General features: G+C 51.0%; 1 protein-coding gene across 1 annotated transcript; it reads right to left on the reverse strand.

Moving 5' to 3' along the window:
- Nucleotides 1-2,240: 2,240 nt before the first annotated feature.
- LOC123738262 (neuronal migration protein doublecortin-like) lies at nt 2,241-17,732 on the reverse strand. The gene is made up of 3 exons (XM_045713306.1): nt 17,605-17,732; nt 5,287-5,729; nt 2,241-2,273 (listed from the first exon to the last, which is right to left on the reverse strand). Exons 2-3 carry the CDS (start codon nt 5,596-5,598, stop codon nt 2,241-2,243), a joined length of 345 nt encoding a protein of 114 aa, XP_045569262.1. The 5' UTR covers nt 5,599-5,729; nt 17,605-17,732.
- Nucleotides 17,733-18,304: the final 572 nt, after the last annotated feature.

Genomic DNA, 18,304 nt, shown 5'->3' on the forward strand with positions numbered 1-18,304 from the left:
TACCACCCAACCCCTGTGAGCTCACCTTCCTCCACAATGACCCCCCACTCCCTACCACCCAACCCCTGTGAGCTCACCTTCCTCCATAATGACCCCCACTCCCCTACCGCCCAACCCCCTGATCTCAACTTCCTCCATAATGACCCCCCACTCCCTACCGCCCAACCCCCTGATCTCAACTTTATCCATAATGACCCCCACTCCCTACCGCCCAACCCCCGTGATCTCAACTTTATCCATAATGACCCCCCACTCCCTACCGCCCAACCCCCTGTGATCTCAACTTTATCCATAATGACCCCCACTCCCTACCGCCCAACCCCCTGTGAGCTCACCTTCCTCTATAATGACCCCCACTCCCTACCGCCCAACCCCCTGTGAGCTCACCTTCCTCCACAATGACCCCCACTCCCTAACACCCAACCCCCTGTGAGCTCACCTTCCTCTATAATGACCCCCACTCCCTACCACCCAACCCCTGTGAGCTCACCTTCCTCCATAATGACCCCCACTCCCTACCACCCAACCCCTGTGAGCTCACCTTCCTCTATAATGACCCCCACTCCCTACCACCCAACCCCTGTGAGCTCACCTTCCTTTATAATGACCCCCACTCCCTACCACCCAACCCCTGTGAGCTCACCTTCCTCCATAATGACCCCCACTCCCTACCACCCAACCCCTGTGAGCTCACCTTCCTCTATAATGACCCCCACTCCCTACCACCCAACCCCTGTGAGCTCACCTTCCTCCATAATGACCCCCACTCCCTACCACCCAACCCCTGTGAGCTCACCTTCCTCTATAAAGACCCCCACTCCCTACCACCCAACCCCTGTGAGCTCACCTTCCTCTATAATGACCCCCACTCCCTACCACCCAACCCCTGTGAGCTTACCTTCCTCCATAATGACCCCCACTCCCTACCACCCCACCCCTGTGAGCTCACCTTCCTCCATAATGACCCCCACTCCCTACCACCCAACCCCTGTGAGCTCACCTTCCTCCATAATGACCCCCACTCCCTACCACCCAACCCCTGTGAGCTCACCTTCCTCCATAATGACCCCCACTCCCTACCACCCAACCCCTGTGAGCTCACCTTCCTCCATAATGACCCCCACTCCCTACCACCGCACCCCTGTGAGCTCACCTTCCTCCATAATGACCCCCACTCCCTACTTGGGCTGTTGCAGTGACAGTATTACTGCCACACTGGCAGTCATGAGTCATGACCGCAGTAAAATTCTACATGACTGTTGAGTCACGGTAATCTCATTTTATGCACTCTGAACATGCATTAAAGGACCCAACCCACTAACAACCAGCAGGTCCTACTGGCCCGGTGCTCTGGGCTCTATTGTCCCTCTAACCACTATGACAATGTAAATCCAATTGAAAATCTCATCAAACACTTATCATCAAAACAGTATGTGCTTTTAAAACTCACCTCACTTTGATTGATCAATTTGAAAAAGAAGTTCAACAGCAGGTTCACACCGAGTGTAAAACATGGTCGTTGTGGATGTTTCAAAGCCTAACACAACGAAAAGGACCGCGCTTTCTAAGGTGATGATTCATTCAAAACACTCATATGCATATTATAACTTATGCATAAGCATTGGCCGATACTGTATATGAGCCCAAGCCCGAAAAAAAACTGAATTACAATTATGATTGTGCCATTACACAAACTGATTTAAGATAATCTGAATTTGTTTAATTTAGCCTTAGCCTACAATTATAGTGCGTTTGTATTTGATTTGGAAAAGCCTGGTAATAGGCCATTTTTATAATTAATAGGCTGATATTACATTTAGCTCCAGAATATCTCACCACCATGAGTTCCATCTGCTCTCTCTTCTTCATTCCTTTCTCCAGGTGTCAGCCGTATAATTAAATATGTTTCAATGTGAAAACATGTTACTATTGATGTTGCCGAACAAATTTCACTTGGTTTCCCAAATGAAGCACTGGGTAGCTGCAGGAACAGGGTTGGAGAGCCCATGGCATACAGAGTTTGGGCGGAATATCACCTGTCCTGCAGCGAAAATACCTGAGTAGCCTACTCGACATGACTTAAAAACATACTGGCGGAAATGTGGACTCCATTTGCTATTCCAGACATATTTCTTGTCTTGCTCCTGTTCTTGCCCATTTGATAAATGGGCCATTCTAAATCAAAACAAATGTTACATATTAGTAAAGACGAGAGAATAGTCTGATGGGTGAAAATATGATCACTTGATGAGAGGGGACACAGCATGTGCAGCCTGAGGCAAGGAACAGAGAGCAAGCATTTCTTTGCGACTTTCTCAAATCATCAATAGCCTACAGTCCTGTCATGCAGCCCATATACATTTTGATTTGTAAGACATTCTAAGGTTTCTATCATTCACAACTAAAGTTGCCAAATAACTCAAAATCAAGCATATAGGACCTGTTTCAAATTATCACTTTTACGCTCCACATAGCCACTTCATATTTGCACTCGCGCCAGAATGGGAAAAAAATCACTTCTATTTCATTCAGTTAAGTTCAATTCTATTCTTCTTACTATAAAATCATATAATAGAAAATAATGGCATGGGACATAAACATATCTTGTCGGATAAATGACCAAGCCTACAGCCTATGGCAGGGAGCGTAGCCAGGTCTACGGCATGGAGCATAGCCAGGTCTACGGCATGGAGCATAGCCAGGTCTACGGCATGGAGCATAGCCAGGTCTACGGCAGGGAGCATAGCCAGGTCTACGGCAGGGAGCATAGCCAGGTCTACGGCAGGGAGCATAGCCAGGTCTACGGCAGGGAGCATAGCCAGGTCTACGGCAGGGAGCATAGCCAGGTCTACGGCAGGGAGCATAGCCAGGTCTACGGCAGGGAGCATAGCCAGGTCTACGGCATGGAGCATAGCCAGGTCTACGGCATGGAGCATAGCCAGGTCTACGGCATGGAGCATAGCCAGGTCTACGGCATGGAGCATAGCCAGGTCTACGGCATGGAGCATAGCCAGGTCTACGGCAGGGAGCATAGCCAGGTCTACGGCAGGGAGCATAGCCAGGTCTACGGCAGGGAGCATAGCCAGGTCTACGGCATGGAGCATAGCCAGGTCTACGGCAGGGAGCATAGCCAGGTCTACGGCAGGGAGCATAGCCAGGTCTACGGCAGGGAGCATAGCCAGAAAACATACAGTAGGCCAACTCATATTCTGTTCTTCTGAAATACATTTTCTTCATATCATCATGTTTCTTTAGACCTGCCTAACATAGATAGTGGATTTGTTGTGATGGTGTAAATGAAATTGATTAATGACACTTTTTAAATGTAGCTGTTCCCAATGGTGCGTATCAGCATCTTAAATACAGCTTGTGTGGAGGCCTGGAGATGCTAAACATGTTTATGTTAATTAACGTCAATTACCATGAAACCGGCAGTCTTTTACATGACAATTACCGGTTGGCAAAATGTTATGACATGCCCTACTCCCTACCACCCAACCGCCGTGAGCTCACCTTTATCTATAATGACCCCCACTCCCTACCACCCAACCCCTGTGAGCTCACCTTCCTCCATAATGACCCCCACTCCCTACCACCCAACCCCTGTGAGCTCACCTTCCTCTATAATGACCCCCACTCCCTACCACCCAACCCCTGTGAGCTCACCTTCCTCCATAATGACCCCCACTCCCTACCACCCAACCCCTGTGAGCTCACCTTCCTCCATAATGACCCCCACTCCCTACCACCCAACCCCTGTGAGCTCACCTTCCTCCATAATGACCCCCCACTCCCTACCACCCAACCCCTGTGAGCTCACCTTCCTCCATAATGACCCCCACTCCCTACCACCCAACCCCTGTGAGCTCACCTTCCTCCATAATGACCCCCACTCCCTACCACCCAACCCCTGTGAGCTCACCTTCCTCTATAATGACCCCCACTCCCTACCACCCAACCCCTGTGAGCTCACCTTCCTCCATAATGACCCCCACTCCCTACCACCCAACCCCTGTGAGCTCACCTTCCTCTATAATGACCCCCACTCCCTACCACCCAACCCCTGTGAGCTCACCTTCCTCCATAATGACCCCCACTCCCTACCACCCAACCCCTGTGAGCTCACCTTCCTCTATAATGACCCCCACTCCCTACCACCCAACCCCTGTGAGCTTACCTTCCTCTATAATGACCCCCACTCCCTACCACCCAACCCCTGTGAGCTCACCTTCCTCTATAATGACCCCCACTCCCTACCACCCAACCCCTGTGAGCTCACCTTCCTTTATAATGACCCCCACTCCCTACCACCCAACCCCTGTGAGCTCACCTTCCTCCATAATGACCCCCACTCCCTACCACCCCAACCCCTGTGAGCTCACCTTCCTCCATAATGACCCCCACTCCCTACCACCCAACCCCTGTGAGCTCACCTTCCTCTATAATGACCCCCACTCCCTACCACCCAACCCCTGTGAGCTCACCTTCCTCCACAATGACCCCCACTCCCTACCACCCAACCCCTGTGAGCTCACCATCCTCTATAATGACCCCCACTCCCTACCACCCAACCCCTGTGAGCTCACCTTCCTCCATAATGACCCCCACTCCCTACCACCCAACCCCTGTGAGCTCACCTTCCTCCACAATGACCCCCACTCCCTACCACCCAACCGCCGTGAGCTCACCTTCCTCTATAATGACCCCCACTCCCTACCACCCAACCCCTGTGAGCTCACCTTCCTCCATAATGACCCCCACTCCCTACCACCCAACCCCTGTGAGCTCACCTTCCTCTATAATGACCCCCACTCCCTACCACCCAACCCCTGTGAGCTCACCTTCCTCCATAATGACCCCCACTCCCTACCACCCAACCCCTGTGAGCTCACCTTCCTCTATAATGACCCCCACTCCCTACCACCCAACCCCTGTGAGCTCACCTTCCTTTATAATGACCCCCACTCCCTACCACCCAACCCCTGTGAGCTCACCTTCCTCCATAATGACCCCCACTCCCTACCACCCAACCCCTGTGAGCTCACCTTCCTTTATAATGACCCCCACTCCCTACCACCCAACCCCTGTGAGCTCACCTTCCTCCATAATGACCCCCACTCCCTACCACCCAACCCCTGTGAGCTCACCTTCCTCTATAATGACCCCAACTCCCTACCACCCAACCCCTGTGAGCTCACCTTCCTCCATAATGACCCCCACTCCCTACCACCCAACCCCTGTGAGCTCACCTTCCTCCATAATGACCCCCACTCCCTACCACCCAACCCCTGTGAGCTCACCTTCCTCCAGCTCGTCCATGGTGGTGATCTTGCGCGTTCCGTCGATGGAGAAGATGAAGCGGACCCCCTGAGGCAGGTTGATGTGGTCGGAGAGGGAGCGCGTCAGGTCGGCCAGGAGGGCGTCGAAGGTGCGAAAGCGTTCCACAGCCACGGCGTACACGATGCCCTTGAAGTAGCGGTCTCCGTTGCGGTAGAACCTCACCTTCTTGGCCTTCTTCTCGTTGGTGAGGGCCTGCAGGGTGCGCGTGCGGTAGAAGCTGCAGTGGGCGCTGTGGGTGGGGCTAGGCAGCCCGTTCATGCGCCCACCCCGTGGGGTACGGGGCTTGTCGCGCTCATCAAAATGGCGAAGTCCAGCTCCATGGTGACAGATGTCAGGGAAGGTCCGTGGTAGAGAGGTGCTGGTTGTGGTGAGCTCTGGGAAGTCTGGCACTGGAAAAACATAACACTATGAGTTATACTGATGATCATACAGTATAAAACTAAGGAGACTTGGTAGAGATATTTTAGTTTAGGCATGAACATCTAAAAAGGGCTATTCAATAACAGAGTACCAAAGTGGAAAATGAATCCCTCAACATTCCACCATCTAGCTACTGCGAAATTCCCCTGCAGTGGGTATCCCTTTCCATCTCTATCCCTCTAATACAGTAGTGTACCATGCACCACAGCTGTGCTGGGGTTCACATGCAGGAAACTAAGCCATGCCTCCCATGCCCTGCTCCCCCATGCCCTGCTCCCCCATGCCCTGTCTCTCCATGCCTCCCATGCCCTGCTCCCCCACGCCCTGCTCCCCCACACCCTGTCTCTCCATGCCTCCCATGCCCTGCTCCCCCACACCCTGTCTCTCCATGCCCTACTCCCCCACGCCCTGCTCCCCCACACCCTGTCTCTCCATGCCCTGCTCCCCCACGCCCTGCTCCCCCACACCCTGTCTCTCCATGCCCTGCTCCCCCACGCCCTGCTCCCCCACACCCTGCTCCCCCACACCCTGTCTCTCCATGCCTCCCATGCCCTGCTCCCCCACGCCCTACTTCCCCACGCCTGCTCCCCACGCCCTGCTCCCCCACACCCCTGTCTCTCCATGCCCTGCTCCCCCACGCCCTGCTCCCCCACACCCTGTCTCTCCATGCCCTGCTCCCCCACGCCCTGCTCCCCCACACCCTGCTCCCCACACCCTGTCTCTCCATGCCTCCCATGCCCTGCTCCCCCACGCCCTACTTCCCCACGCCTGCTCCCCACGCCCTGCTCCCCCACACCCTGTCTCTCCATGCCTCCCATGCCCTGCTCCCCCACGCCCTGCTCCCCCACGCCCTGCTCCCCAACACCCTGTCTCTCCATGCCTCCCATGCCCTGCTCCCCCATGCCCTGCTCCCCACGCCCTGTCTCTCCATGCCTCCCATGCCCTGCTCCCCCATGCCCTGCTCCCCATGCCCTGTCTCCCCATGTCTCCCCATGTCTCCCTATACCCTGTCTCCCCATACCCTGTCTCCCCATGTCTCCCCATACCCTGTCTCCCCATGTCTCCCCATACCATGTCTCCCCATACCCTGTCTCCCCATGCCCTGTCTCCCCACGCCCGGTCTCCCCATGTCTCCCCATGCCCTGTCTCTCCCTGTCTCCCCATGCCCGGTCTCCCCATGTCTCCCCATGCCCGGTCTCTCCCTGTCTCCCCATACCCCGTCTCCCCATACCCTGTCTCTCCCTGTCTCCCCATGCCCTGTCTCTCCCTGTCTCCCCATGTCTCCCCATGCCCTGTCTCCCCATGCCCTGTCTCTCCCTGTCTCCCCATGCCCGGTCTCCCCATGTCTCCCCATACCCTGTCTCCCCATGTCTCCCCATACCCTGTCTCCCCATGTCTCCCCATGCCCTGTCTCCCCATATCCTGTCTCCCCATATCCTGTCTCCCCATACCCTGTCTCCCCATACCCTGTCTCCCCATATCCTGTCTCCCCATACCCTGTCTCCCCATATCCTGTCTCCCCATATCCTGTCTCCCCATATCCTGTCTCCCCATACCCTGTCTCCCCATACCCTGTCTCCCGATGTCTCCTCATACCCTGTCTCCCCATACCCTGTCTCTCCCTGTCTCCCCATACCCTGTCTCCCCATGTCTCCCCATACCCTGTCTCCCCATGTCTCCCCATACCATGTCTCCCCATGCCCTGTCTCTCCCTGTCTCCCCATACCCTGTCTCCCCATGTCTCCCCATACCCTGTCTCCCCATACCCTGTCTCTCCCTGTCTCCCCATACCCTGTCTCCCCATGTCTCCCCATACCCTGTCTCCCCATGCCCTGTCTCCCCATGCCCTGTCTCCCCATGCCCTGTCTCCCCATACCCCATCTCTCCCTGTCTCCCCATGCCCTGTCTCCCCATACCCCATCTCTCCCTGTCTCCCCATGCCTCCCCATACCCTGTCTCCCCATGCCCTGTCTCTCCCTGTCTCCCCATGCCCTGTCTCCCCATGCCCTGTCTCTCCCTGTCTCCCCATGCCCTGTCTCCCCATAGCCTGTCTCCCCATGTCTCCCCTGCCCTGTCTCTCCCTGTCTCCCCATGCCCTGTCTCCCCATAGCCTGTCTCCCCATGTCTCCCCCTGCCCTGTCTCTCCCTGTCTCCCCATATCCTGTCTCCCCTGCCCTGTCTCTCCCCATGTCTCCCCATACCCTGTCTCCCCATGTCTCCCCATACCCTGTCTCTCCCTACCCTGTCTCCCCAAGTCTCCCCATACCCCTGTCTCCCCATGCCCTGCCTCCCCATGCCCTGCCTCCCCATGCCCTGCCTCCCCATGCCCTGCCTCCCCATGCCCTGCCTCCCCATGCCCTGTCTCTCCAGAGGGTGTTTGGTTTCTGCAAGATGAAGAGAGGCTAGGCCAGCCCAATCAATTCCAGCCCTCCCTATCGATTAGCCCACCCAGTCACAGACAGACACAGATGTGTTAACCCTCAGCCCTTCTCTGTGTGTGTGTGTGTGTGAAAGGAACCGGAGAACGTTCTGCCATGACAGCGCAGCAACAGAAACACAAGCCTCGTTTAGCATGTTCCCGAGTGAACAGGGGATCAATATTTAACGTCAGGTGAACAGAATCACTCAGCTGTATACTCAGTAGTACATGTCCTATGTAGGCATTACAACCCTTCACCCATTAGTTATGAACATACACTACATACTAAACATGGTATGCACTAAATGGGAAGTACAGGTCTCCTGTAGAGCGGAGGTTGCTCTGCCTGTACGTCTGTCTGTCATCTACCCTACATTCAGCCCGCGTCCTTCAGAGAGGGGAAGGGAGTGGCCAGGAAGGGACTATTATTAAGAAGGCCAAGTGGATGTGTGATATTTTGGAGAAAAATGTCTCATCAGAGAGTGTTGCTGTTTGTGGTCTGACCAGGCTGGGAAACGAGACACTTTCCCTCTGGCTCCAGGATATGTGCGCAGGTTGACAATGATTGTCATGAGTCTTGTCCTGGAGGCAGAACTGAGCGATTTCCGCTAGATGGGCCAGCTGGAAAATTGTCTATATTGTAAAAATTCAATAAAAAATAAAATGCTTTTTGGTCTTCATTTAAGGTTAGGGTTAGCAGTGTGGTTAAGGTTATATTTAAAATCAGATTTTCTGACTTTGTGGCTGTGACAGCTAGTGACCACTCTGTAGAACTGCCTCCAGGTAAAGATTCGTGACAATAAATGCCAGAATGCAATATGTGCTTAATGTGATTCTGGTTTCTGTATCTGATCTCTGTACAGTTCCCCATTGCCTTACAACCATGACAATATACTAATTTTTGGGATGTGCATTTGCAAGTACTGTATATCTTACATGAAAAGGCTAACAAAAATGTTTCACCACCTGGGTCATTTTAAAGAACAGCTATGTCAGAAACAAGCCAGGAACATCTGAATCAGAGGATCGTCCCACACCTCGGGGTCTGAGCTATGAGCAGGGTCTACTGTAGAATCATCATCCCACACCTCGGGGTCTGAGCTATGAGCAGGGTCTACTGTAGAATCATCGTCCCACACCTCGGGGTCTGAGCTATGAGCAGGGTCTACTGTAGAATCATCGTCCCACACCTCGGGGTCTGAGCTATGAGCAGGGTCTACTGTAGAATCATCGTCCCACACCTCGGGGTCTGAGCTATGAGCAGGGTCTACTGTAGAATCATCGTCCCACACCTCGGGGTCTGAGCTATGAGCAGGGTCTACTGTAGAATCATCGTCCCACACCTCGGGGTCTGAGCTATGAGCAGGGTCTACTGTAGAATCATCGTCCCACACCTCGGGGTCTGAGCTATGAGCAGGGTCTACTGTAGAATCATCGTCCCACACCTCGGGGTCTGAGCTATGAGCAGGGTCTACTGTAGAATCATCGTCCCACACCTCGGGGTCTGAGCTATGAGCAGGGTCTACTGTAGAATCATCGTCCCACACCTCGGGGTCTGAGCTATGAGCAGGGTCTACTGTAGAATCATCGTCCCACACCTCGGGGTCTGAGCTATGAGCAGGGTCTACTGTAGAATCATCGTCCCACACCTCGGGGTCTGAGCTATGAGCAGGGTCTACTGTAGAATCATCGTCCCACACCTCGGGGTCTGAGCTATGAGCAGGGTCTACTGTAGAATCATCGTCCCACACCTCGGGGTCTGAGCTATGAGCAGGGTCTACTGTAGAATCATCGTCCCACACCTCGGGGTCTGAGCTATGAGCAGGGTCTACTGTAGAATCATCGTCCCACACCTCGGGGTCTGAGCTATGAGCAGGGTCTACTGTAGAATCATCGTCCCACACCTCGGGGTCTGAGCTATGAGCAGGGTCTACTGTAGAATCATCGTCCCACACCTCGGGGTCTGAGCTATGAGCAGGGTCTACTGTAGAATCATCGTCCCACACCTCGGGGTCTGAGCTATGAGCAGGGTCTACTGTAGAATCATCGTCCCACACCTCGGGGTCTGAGCTATGAGCAGGGTCTACTGTAGAATCATCGTCCCACACCTCGGGGTCTGAGCTATGAGCAGGGTCTACTGTAGAATCATCGTCCCACACCTCGGGGTCTGAGCTATGAGCAGGGTCTACTGTAGAATCATCGTCCCACACCTCGGGGTCTGAGCTATGAGCAGGGTCTACTGTAGAATCATCGTCCCACACCTCGGGGTCTGAGCTATGAGCAGGGTCTACTGTAGAATCATCGTCCCACACCTCGGGGTCTGAGCTATGAGCAGGGTCTACTGTAGAATCATCGTCCCACACCTCGGGGTCTGAGCTATGAGCAGGGTCTACTGTAGAATCATCGTCCCACACCTCGGGGTCTGAGCTATGAGCAGGGTCTACTGTAGAATCATCGTCCCACACCTCGGGGTCTGAGCTATGAGCAGGGTCTACTGTAGAATCATCGTCCCACACCTCGGGGTCTGAGCTATGAGCAGGGTCTACTGTAGAATCATCGTCCCACACCTCGGGGTCTGAGCTATGAGCAGGGTCTACTGTAGAATCATCATCCCACACCTCGGGGTCTGAGCTATGAGCAGGGTCTACTGTAGAATCATCATCCCACACCTCGGGGTCTGAGCTATGAGCAGGGTCTACTGTAGAATCATCATCCCACACCTCGGGGTCTGAGCTATGAGCAGGGTCTACTGTAGAATCATCGTCCCACACCTCGGGGTCTGAGCTATGAGCAGGGTCTACTGTAGAATCATCATCCCACACCTCGGGGTCTGAGCTATGAGCAGGGTCTACTGTAGAATCATCATCCCACACCTCGGGGTCTGAGCTATGAGCAGGGTCTACTGTAGAATCATCATCCCACACCTCGGGTCTGAGCTATGAGCAGGGTCTACTGTAGAATCATCATCCCACACCTCGGGGTCTGAGCTATGAGCAGGGTCTACTGTAGAATCATCATCCCACACCTCGGGGTCTGAGCTATGAGCAGGGTCTACTGTAGAATCATCATCCCACACCTCGGGGTCTGAGCTATGAGCAGGGTCTACTGTAGAATCATCATCCCACACCTCGGGGTCTGAGCTATGAGCAGGGTCTACTGTAGAATCATCATCCCACACCTCGGGGTCTGAGCTATGAGCAGGGTCTACTGTAGAATCATCATCCCACACCTCGGGGTCTGAGCTATGAGCAGGGTCTACTGTAGAATCATCATCCCACACCTCGGGGTCTGAGCTATGAGCAGGGTCTACTGTAGAATCATCATCCCACACCTCGGGGTCTGAGCTATGAGCAGGGTCTACTGTAGAATCATCCCATAAAGGGCTCTTGGACCAGAGAGCTGAGCTGAACATTTGGAGCGTTAGTCACTGATGAAAAGTCCATGGTATCATAGTCACTGATGAAAAGTCCATGGTATCATAGTCACTGATGTAAAGTCCATGGTATCACAGTCACTGATGTAAAGTCCATGGTATCACAGTCACTGATGTAAAGTCCATGGTATCACAGTCACTGATGTAAAGTCCATGGTATCACAGTCACTGATGTAAAGTCCATGGTATCACAGTCACTGATGTAAAGTCCATGGTATCACAGTCACTGATGTAAAGTCCATGGTATCACAGTCACTGATGTAAAGTCCATGGTATCACAGTCACTGATGTAAAGTCCATGGTATCACAGTCACTGATGTAAAGTCCATGCTATCACAGTCACTGATGTAAAGTCCATGGTATCACAGTCACTGATGTAAAATCCATGGTATCACAGTCACTGATGTAAAATCCATGGTATCATAGTCACTGATGTAAAGTCCATGGTATCACAGTCACTGATGTAAAGTCCATGGTATCATAGTCACTGATGTAAAGTCCATGGTATCATAGTCACTGATGTAAAGTCCATGGTATCACAGTCACTGATGTAAAGTCCATGGTATCACAGTCACTGATGTAAAGTCCATGGTATCATAGTCACTGATGTAAAGTCCATGGTATCACAGTCACTGATGTAAAGTCCATGGTATCACAGTCACTGATGTAAAATCCATGCTATCATAGTCACTGATGTAAAGTCCATGGTATCATAGTCACTGATGTAAAGTCCATGGTATCACAGTCACTGATGTAAAGTCCATGGTATCACAGTCACTGATGTAAAGTCCATGGTATCATAGTCACTGATGTAAAGTCCATGGTATCACAGTCACTGATGTAAAGTCCATGGTATCACAGTCACTGATGTAAAATCCATGCTATCACAGTCACTGATGTAAAGTCCATGGTATCACAGTCACTGATGTAAAGTCCATGGTATCACAGTCACTGATGTAAAGTCCATGGTATCACAGTCACTGATGTAAAGTCCATGGTATCACAGTCACTGATGTAAAGTCCATGGTATCACAGTCACTGATGTAAAGTCCATGGTATCACAGTCACTGATGTAAAGTCCATGGTATCATAGTCACTGATGTAAAGTCCATGGTATCACAGTCACTGATGTAAAGTCCATGGTATCATAGTCACTGATGTAAAGTCCATGGTATCACAGTCACTACATCGATGTGTGTTGCTGAGCACCATGTGTGAGGGTGAATTCACCCGTTTCAGTGGTTACTCATCCTCTACCACTGGGAAAGGTACATGATCCACCCACGAGTTGACATAATCCAATGTACAAAGGAAGCCGGTCTAAAACCTTATAGCATACAAAGACTCTGAAAGAAAGAACAATGACTAAGGTTGAGGGTAAAAAATGATTCAAGGTATTTTTAAAGGGTTTTCTATTTGGTGTCTTTTGGCAGATAACATAGCTTGTGTAAAGGCCTGAGCAGCCTAGCAGGAATGGTCTCTATCTGGGTAGTCCAGATCTCTCTGTAAAGCCTGTAGATGCTGCGAGGGGTAGAGAGCACAGCTCGCTCCTGCCAAAACTCTCCACTAACATCTGCTCTTTTTAAACGCAAACAGACCGTTTTATCCCCTCCGCAAAAAGACCGAAGAAAAGAAAGCATGGTGGGAGGGACTGGCTGGCTGGCTGGCTGGCTGACTGACTGACTGACTGGCTGGCTGGCTGGTTGGCTGGCTGGTTGGCTGGTTGGCTGGCTGGTTGGCTGACTGGCTGGCTGGCTGGCTGACTGGCTGGCTGGCTGGCTGGCTGGCTGGTTGGCTGGTTGGCTGGCTGGTTGGCTGGCTGGCCAGAGACGTGTTTGCTGCTACCCAGTTCGGACTGAAACTTTGCAATAGACAGTTTGGAATAATGAGGAGATTAGCCACTAAACGGGCAGAGAGCACTCATTACTGTGCCACTCTGAATGGGATCCCAGCATCAGTCACCCTCTCTGCCATGTCTCACATCTCACACCAGTCAAAACAATGTCCCCGCCATAGGAGGACAGAGGGCACAGTGAAGGTCATCGTTGAAACGCCGTGCCCTGGAACATGCTGGGAGTCCTGCCCTGCCCAGGTCAGACTGGCAGTCTGTCTGTTCAGTCCAACGAACGTTTCCATTCCGAGCATTCAGGAGTGGAACTAGCCGACTGCAGAGCAGACAAAGAAACACGTCAGAGTCGTGGGGCAGGTTGCTTCGCCACAACGACACACAAAGCCCCCTTTCTAATGAATGTCATTAGCCATCTCTGTGTGATCTAATCAAAGTGAATAGAATTCCTCTGTATGAGATGGAAAACGTGAGGTTATGATGACCGCACAGTAGAGCTGAATGCTGGCTGCTCCATGTCAGAACAAAGACTCACTGCACTAAAGCAGTATCCACGTGCTAGAGCACAGTCACAGCAGCCATATTGTACTGTACAAGACTTGTGAATGAGGTTAGCTGCAGTGGGACAAACCTCATCTACACCTGCCTAGAATGTGCTGACACTCAAGTCTGGGCTGTCTGGCTGCATTTGTAGCCATGCTTACAAGGCGAACAGCTTCTCTGTAAAAGACATCTGATAACAGGAACAAGTGGCTTTGTATTTTACACTGCAAGTCACAAGGTATGCCATCTTTTTATCCTTCAACTTCTATCAAAGTACAGTAACTACCAAGTAAAACAACATCAGTACTCTAGGGACAATATGGGTGCTCTGTTTAGCTCCAGGCCTATCTTTTCCTATATCGTTCAACCATCATCAATAGCCCCTCTCACTCAATTGCCCCAAAATGCATCTTCTAAACAATTCTGATCATTAACCACTCGTCAATAAGCTCACGCCCACTGTTCACAAACAAAGCATTTGTCACTGTGGCCCCCCCCAAGGTGACTCCCAGGATATGGGCCAGTAGGGTGTTGTGTTGAAGTGGGCAGGAGGTGTAGTGGCTGCAGGAGGCAGGAGCAGATGATGTGTGATAAATGAGAGTCATTTATGACAGTCTGACCTCCGTCCCACAGAGACCACATCCCCTTCCTGGACTGGACCAAAACACATAACAGGACCCCCTCCATCCCTCCTCCTACTAACATCACATGCCTCTGCCTGATGACAAGCCCTTTTCAAGTGGCCTTAACTATCCACCCCAACCCATCCCGCAAAAATATAGTGTTCTTGTTGTGAGGCCCCTGGGGCACTTTCATATCCTGTCGAGAATTAGATTCGTCTGCTAAATTCCTAATGCAGTGTTAGTATTAGAACGAGGCTGGGGGTGCTGCTCTCTGGGGAAATGTAGCAGAGCTAGGCCTGTGTTTAGGAAAAGAGAGGTAGAATCCCAACTCTGATTCACTGGTGACACTCTTCCAGAACTGCTGCTGCTGCCTCTCTGATACACAAGATTATCACGCACAATCAACTCCACAAATACATTCTTAAGACTATTTGTGAACATTGATTGATCAATCAATCATCATATGTAGATGATCAATGACTCAGTAATTCATTTTATACAGAGTGAGTCTTGAGTGAGAAACGTGTGTAAAGATGTCACATTGTAAGGTAACTTTATAATACACCTCAATGCACCATGTAGTTACATCTACTTTTAAACAGCACATAAACCCAGTGCTCAGGACAATTATTGGATTTCTAGGTGTTAGATCTGGGCTTGTCAGTTTGATTATCGGTAGGACTGAAATAAACAGTCACCTCCAGAGGGTAGCACTGTAACAGCCGCTGTTCACCATGCCCCTACCCAACACGCAGACCCGCATGTGAGGAGGGAGGTCAGGTTATCTGACCGCTGATCAACACAGTGGGGGAGTTTGACTAATGGCCACACAAAGCTTAATCACACATTAAAGAACTGGAAAAACAGCTTTAACTAGCAATAAATGGGCTTTGGCACACATTGTTATGTCAACATGTTCAGTCCATCTTGGCCATTAATTAGTGGGCAAGATAAACATTTTCGGCATGAATCTTGTTCTGGAGGCAGTTCTGCAGAGTGGTCACTAGCTTGTACAGCCACAAAGTCATAACATTTGATTTTAAAACTTAACCCTAACCACAATGCCTAACAGTAACTTTAAATTAAGACAAAAAGCTAATTTTTGTTTTTTGTTAATTTTTACAATTTAGCCAATTTTGGCTTTGCAGCTGACCCATCTTGCGCAAATTGCTCAGTTCTGCCTCCAGGACAATACTCGTCCCAATAAACATCAACCTGCCGCTAGTGAGGGTGTGTAGATTAGAGGCTGCTATCTGTGACATTTAAAGCTCTGATCTGTGCCAGCCAGCCAGCCAGCCAGCCAGCCAGCCAGCCAGCCAGCCAGCCAGCCAGCCAGCCAGCCAGACAGACAGACAGACAGACAGACAGACAGACAGACAGACAGACAGACAGACAGACAGACAGACAGACAGACAGACAGACAGACAGACAGACAGACAGACCGACCAGTCCTGGGCTGGGCCAAGGATTGAAGCAGCTTTACAAATTAAAGCCTGGCCACTTCCTGTCAAATCCTCACCTAGTGGCTGTGACCAGTGACCACACCTCGATGGCTTCAGATAAAGACATGCAGCCTAACCCCTCCACACCCCTGCTACCACCCGCTCTCGCTCCACATACAATACCCACACATGGCTCTACTGCTGGGTAATGGCAACCAAATGTAGACTCCATGACTTAACAGGGGCTTGTTAACTCATTTCTGCTTAAACAATGATTGTGTTAGACTGGCAACGCCCCAATGCCAAAGGTCATGAAACTCACAGCTTTTAATGGCGAAATACTGATTATGATTGATATGTCCTCCTCCCCTTGTCTCTTCACAGCCCCATCACACATGTGTCCTCCTCCATGAAGACAAACAGAGAGGACCACATTGTCCCCACCCTTAATGTGTCTGGGAGCTCCCCTCCCCCGCACACCCTGGCCCTGAGTCTGGCTGAGCTTTTCTGACAGGTCCTGAGATGGGGGTAGGTCCCAGACCAGGAAGGGATGGGTTATGGGTAGTGGTACTCCTCCCGACAGACAGGGGCAGGGAGCCCATCTGCTCCCCTAATCACTGACCCTCTCCCTATGTCACTTAGGACTATATATGGTCTACGCTCAGGACAGCCCATTGTCTCACAGGGACACCCCCATCACTACTACTACTGTAGTGCTACATCACACACGGATACAACTACAAATAATAGTATTATAGGACTAATGATTCACCCCAGTGCATTACAATCATCAGGGCTCAAATTACGGGAGGGGCCCCTGAGTATGGAAAATGGCCATCTCCATAAGGTCCAGACCACTACTCATAACGCACCCCAACAGATAATATGTCATTCAAACCCTGAATATCACAAATAAATGAATATGTGTAAAATAATACAATGTTCTCACCATGCTTACCTAACCAGGGCAGGCTACTAGTTCCTGCTCCCAGCGCAGCAGACAGACTGCAAAGCTGTTCTATTGTGTGACTGTGACATGTCTAACTGCACGACAGAGATGTGAGGCTACAGCCGTCCAGATAACAACTCTGACCTGCCCGTCAACGTCCTGCATCAAATCACCCCAAACATCCTCATCACAGCAGATCTGTGTCTTATCTAGTAACACTAAGCCAGTCTGAGCTGGTTTTAAGTCATAGAAAAAAAAATAACTAAAGTTTTTCAGTAGCCCCTCTAGCTTTCAGTAACAAAAAAAACGGATCATTTGTCCATATGACCTCAGAGAAAAGCGGTGGGCGCCGTACATACAGATGAGCCATGACAGTGTTGTACCAACGGGTACGCGCACACCTATAATCACCTGCTCATATAGCCGACAGCCTAAATAGGCAAAAATTCAACCAATCCTTTAACAGTGTCCAATACTCCTGAACACAACAACTTAACTCACCGTCAGAAACATCATTTAAATACTGACATAATCTGTTTTCGCCATTTAATTATGTTTCACCAAAATATAAAAAGTATCGGGTACTCACCCGCGCTGGAGCGTTTGGAGTGAGGTGGGTGGGTGTGGATGCTGCAGGATAGCGGCACGAGCTCTCTGCCTTTGTCTGCCTCTCTCTAGTCTACGAGCTGAGCCTACCTGACCGGCTGCACTGCTGGGTCCTAGAGGCGACCTGCGCCAAATCCGCCCTAGCATGGCAATGGCACGGACCGGCATTTTGGGGTATTTCTCACAAAAGGATGATGTAAACCTTTTCAGAGCTGATTTTTTTTAACTTTCGGGAATCTACTATGCCATGATGAATAGTTTTTATTCATTCAGACACCCATGCACTGTATATGCTGCCTATTGAAATTAGAAATACAAATCTGGAGAGAGAAAAAAATCTGCCTGCTGTGTTGATTTGATCCCTGTGTTTTGAGAAAATGATGCCACAGGATCTTTCCACTATTTCTATTGTAAAGTAATGTAGTGTTGATAACCCCCTCCCAACAGATTGAACTGTGTGGGTGTTGCTCCTCTCTTCACACCATCCATGTTATATTTCCAGAGGCTGAAACAGCAGGATTGTAGATTGATTCATTGACGGATGTGTGTGTATTTGTGTGTGTGTGTGTGTGTCTTGTCTTCTGAAGGTGAAAGCCCATTATCTACACCACTGCCAGAGAGACAGATAAGAGGCTCTTTATTGGGAGGCACCTGGTGTGTGGTGTGTGTTTCAGGTGCAAGTG

The sequence above is a fragment of the Salmo salar genome, unplaced genomic scaffold (assembly GCF_905237065.1).
Source record: "Salmo salar unplaced genomic scaffold, Ssal_v3.1, whole genome shotgun sequence".
Lineage (NCBI taxonomy): Eukaryota > Metazoa > Chordata > Actinopteri > Salmoniformes > Salmonidae > Salmo > Salmo salar.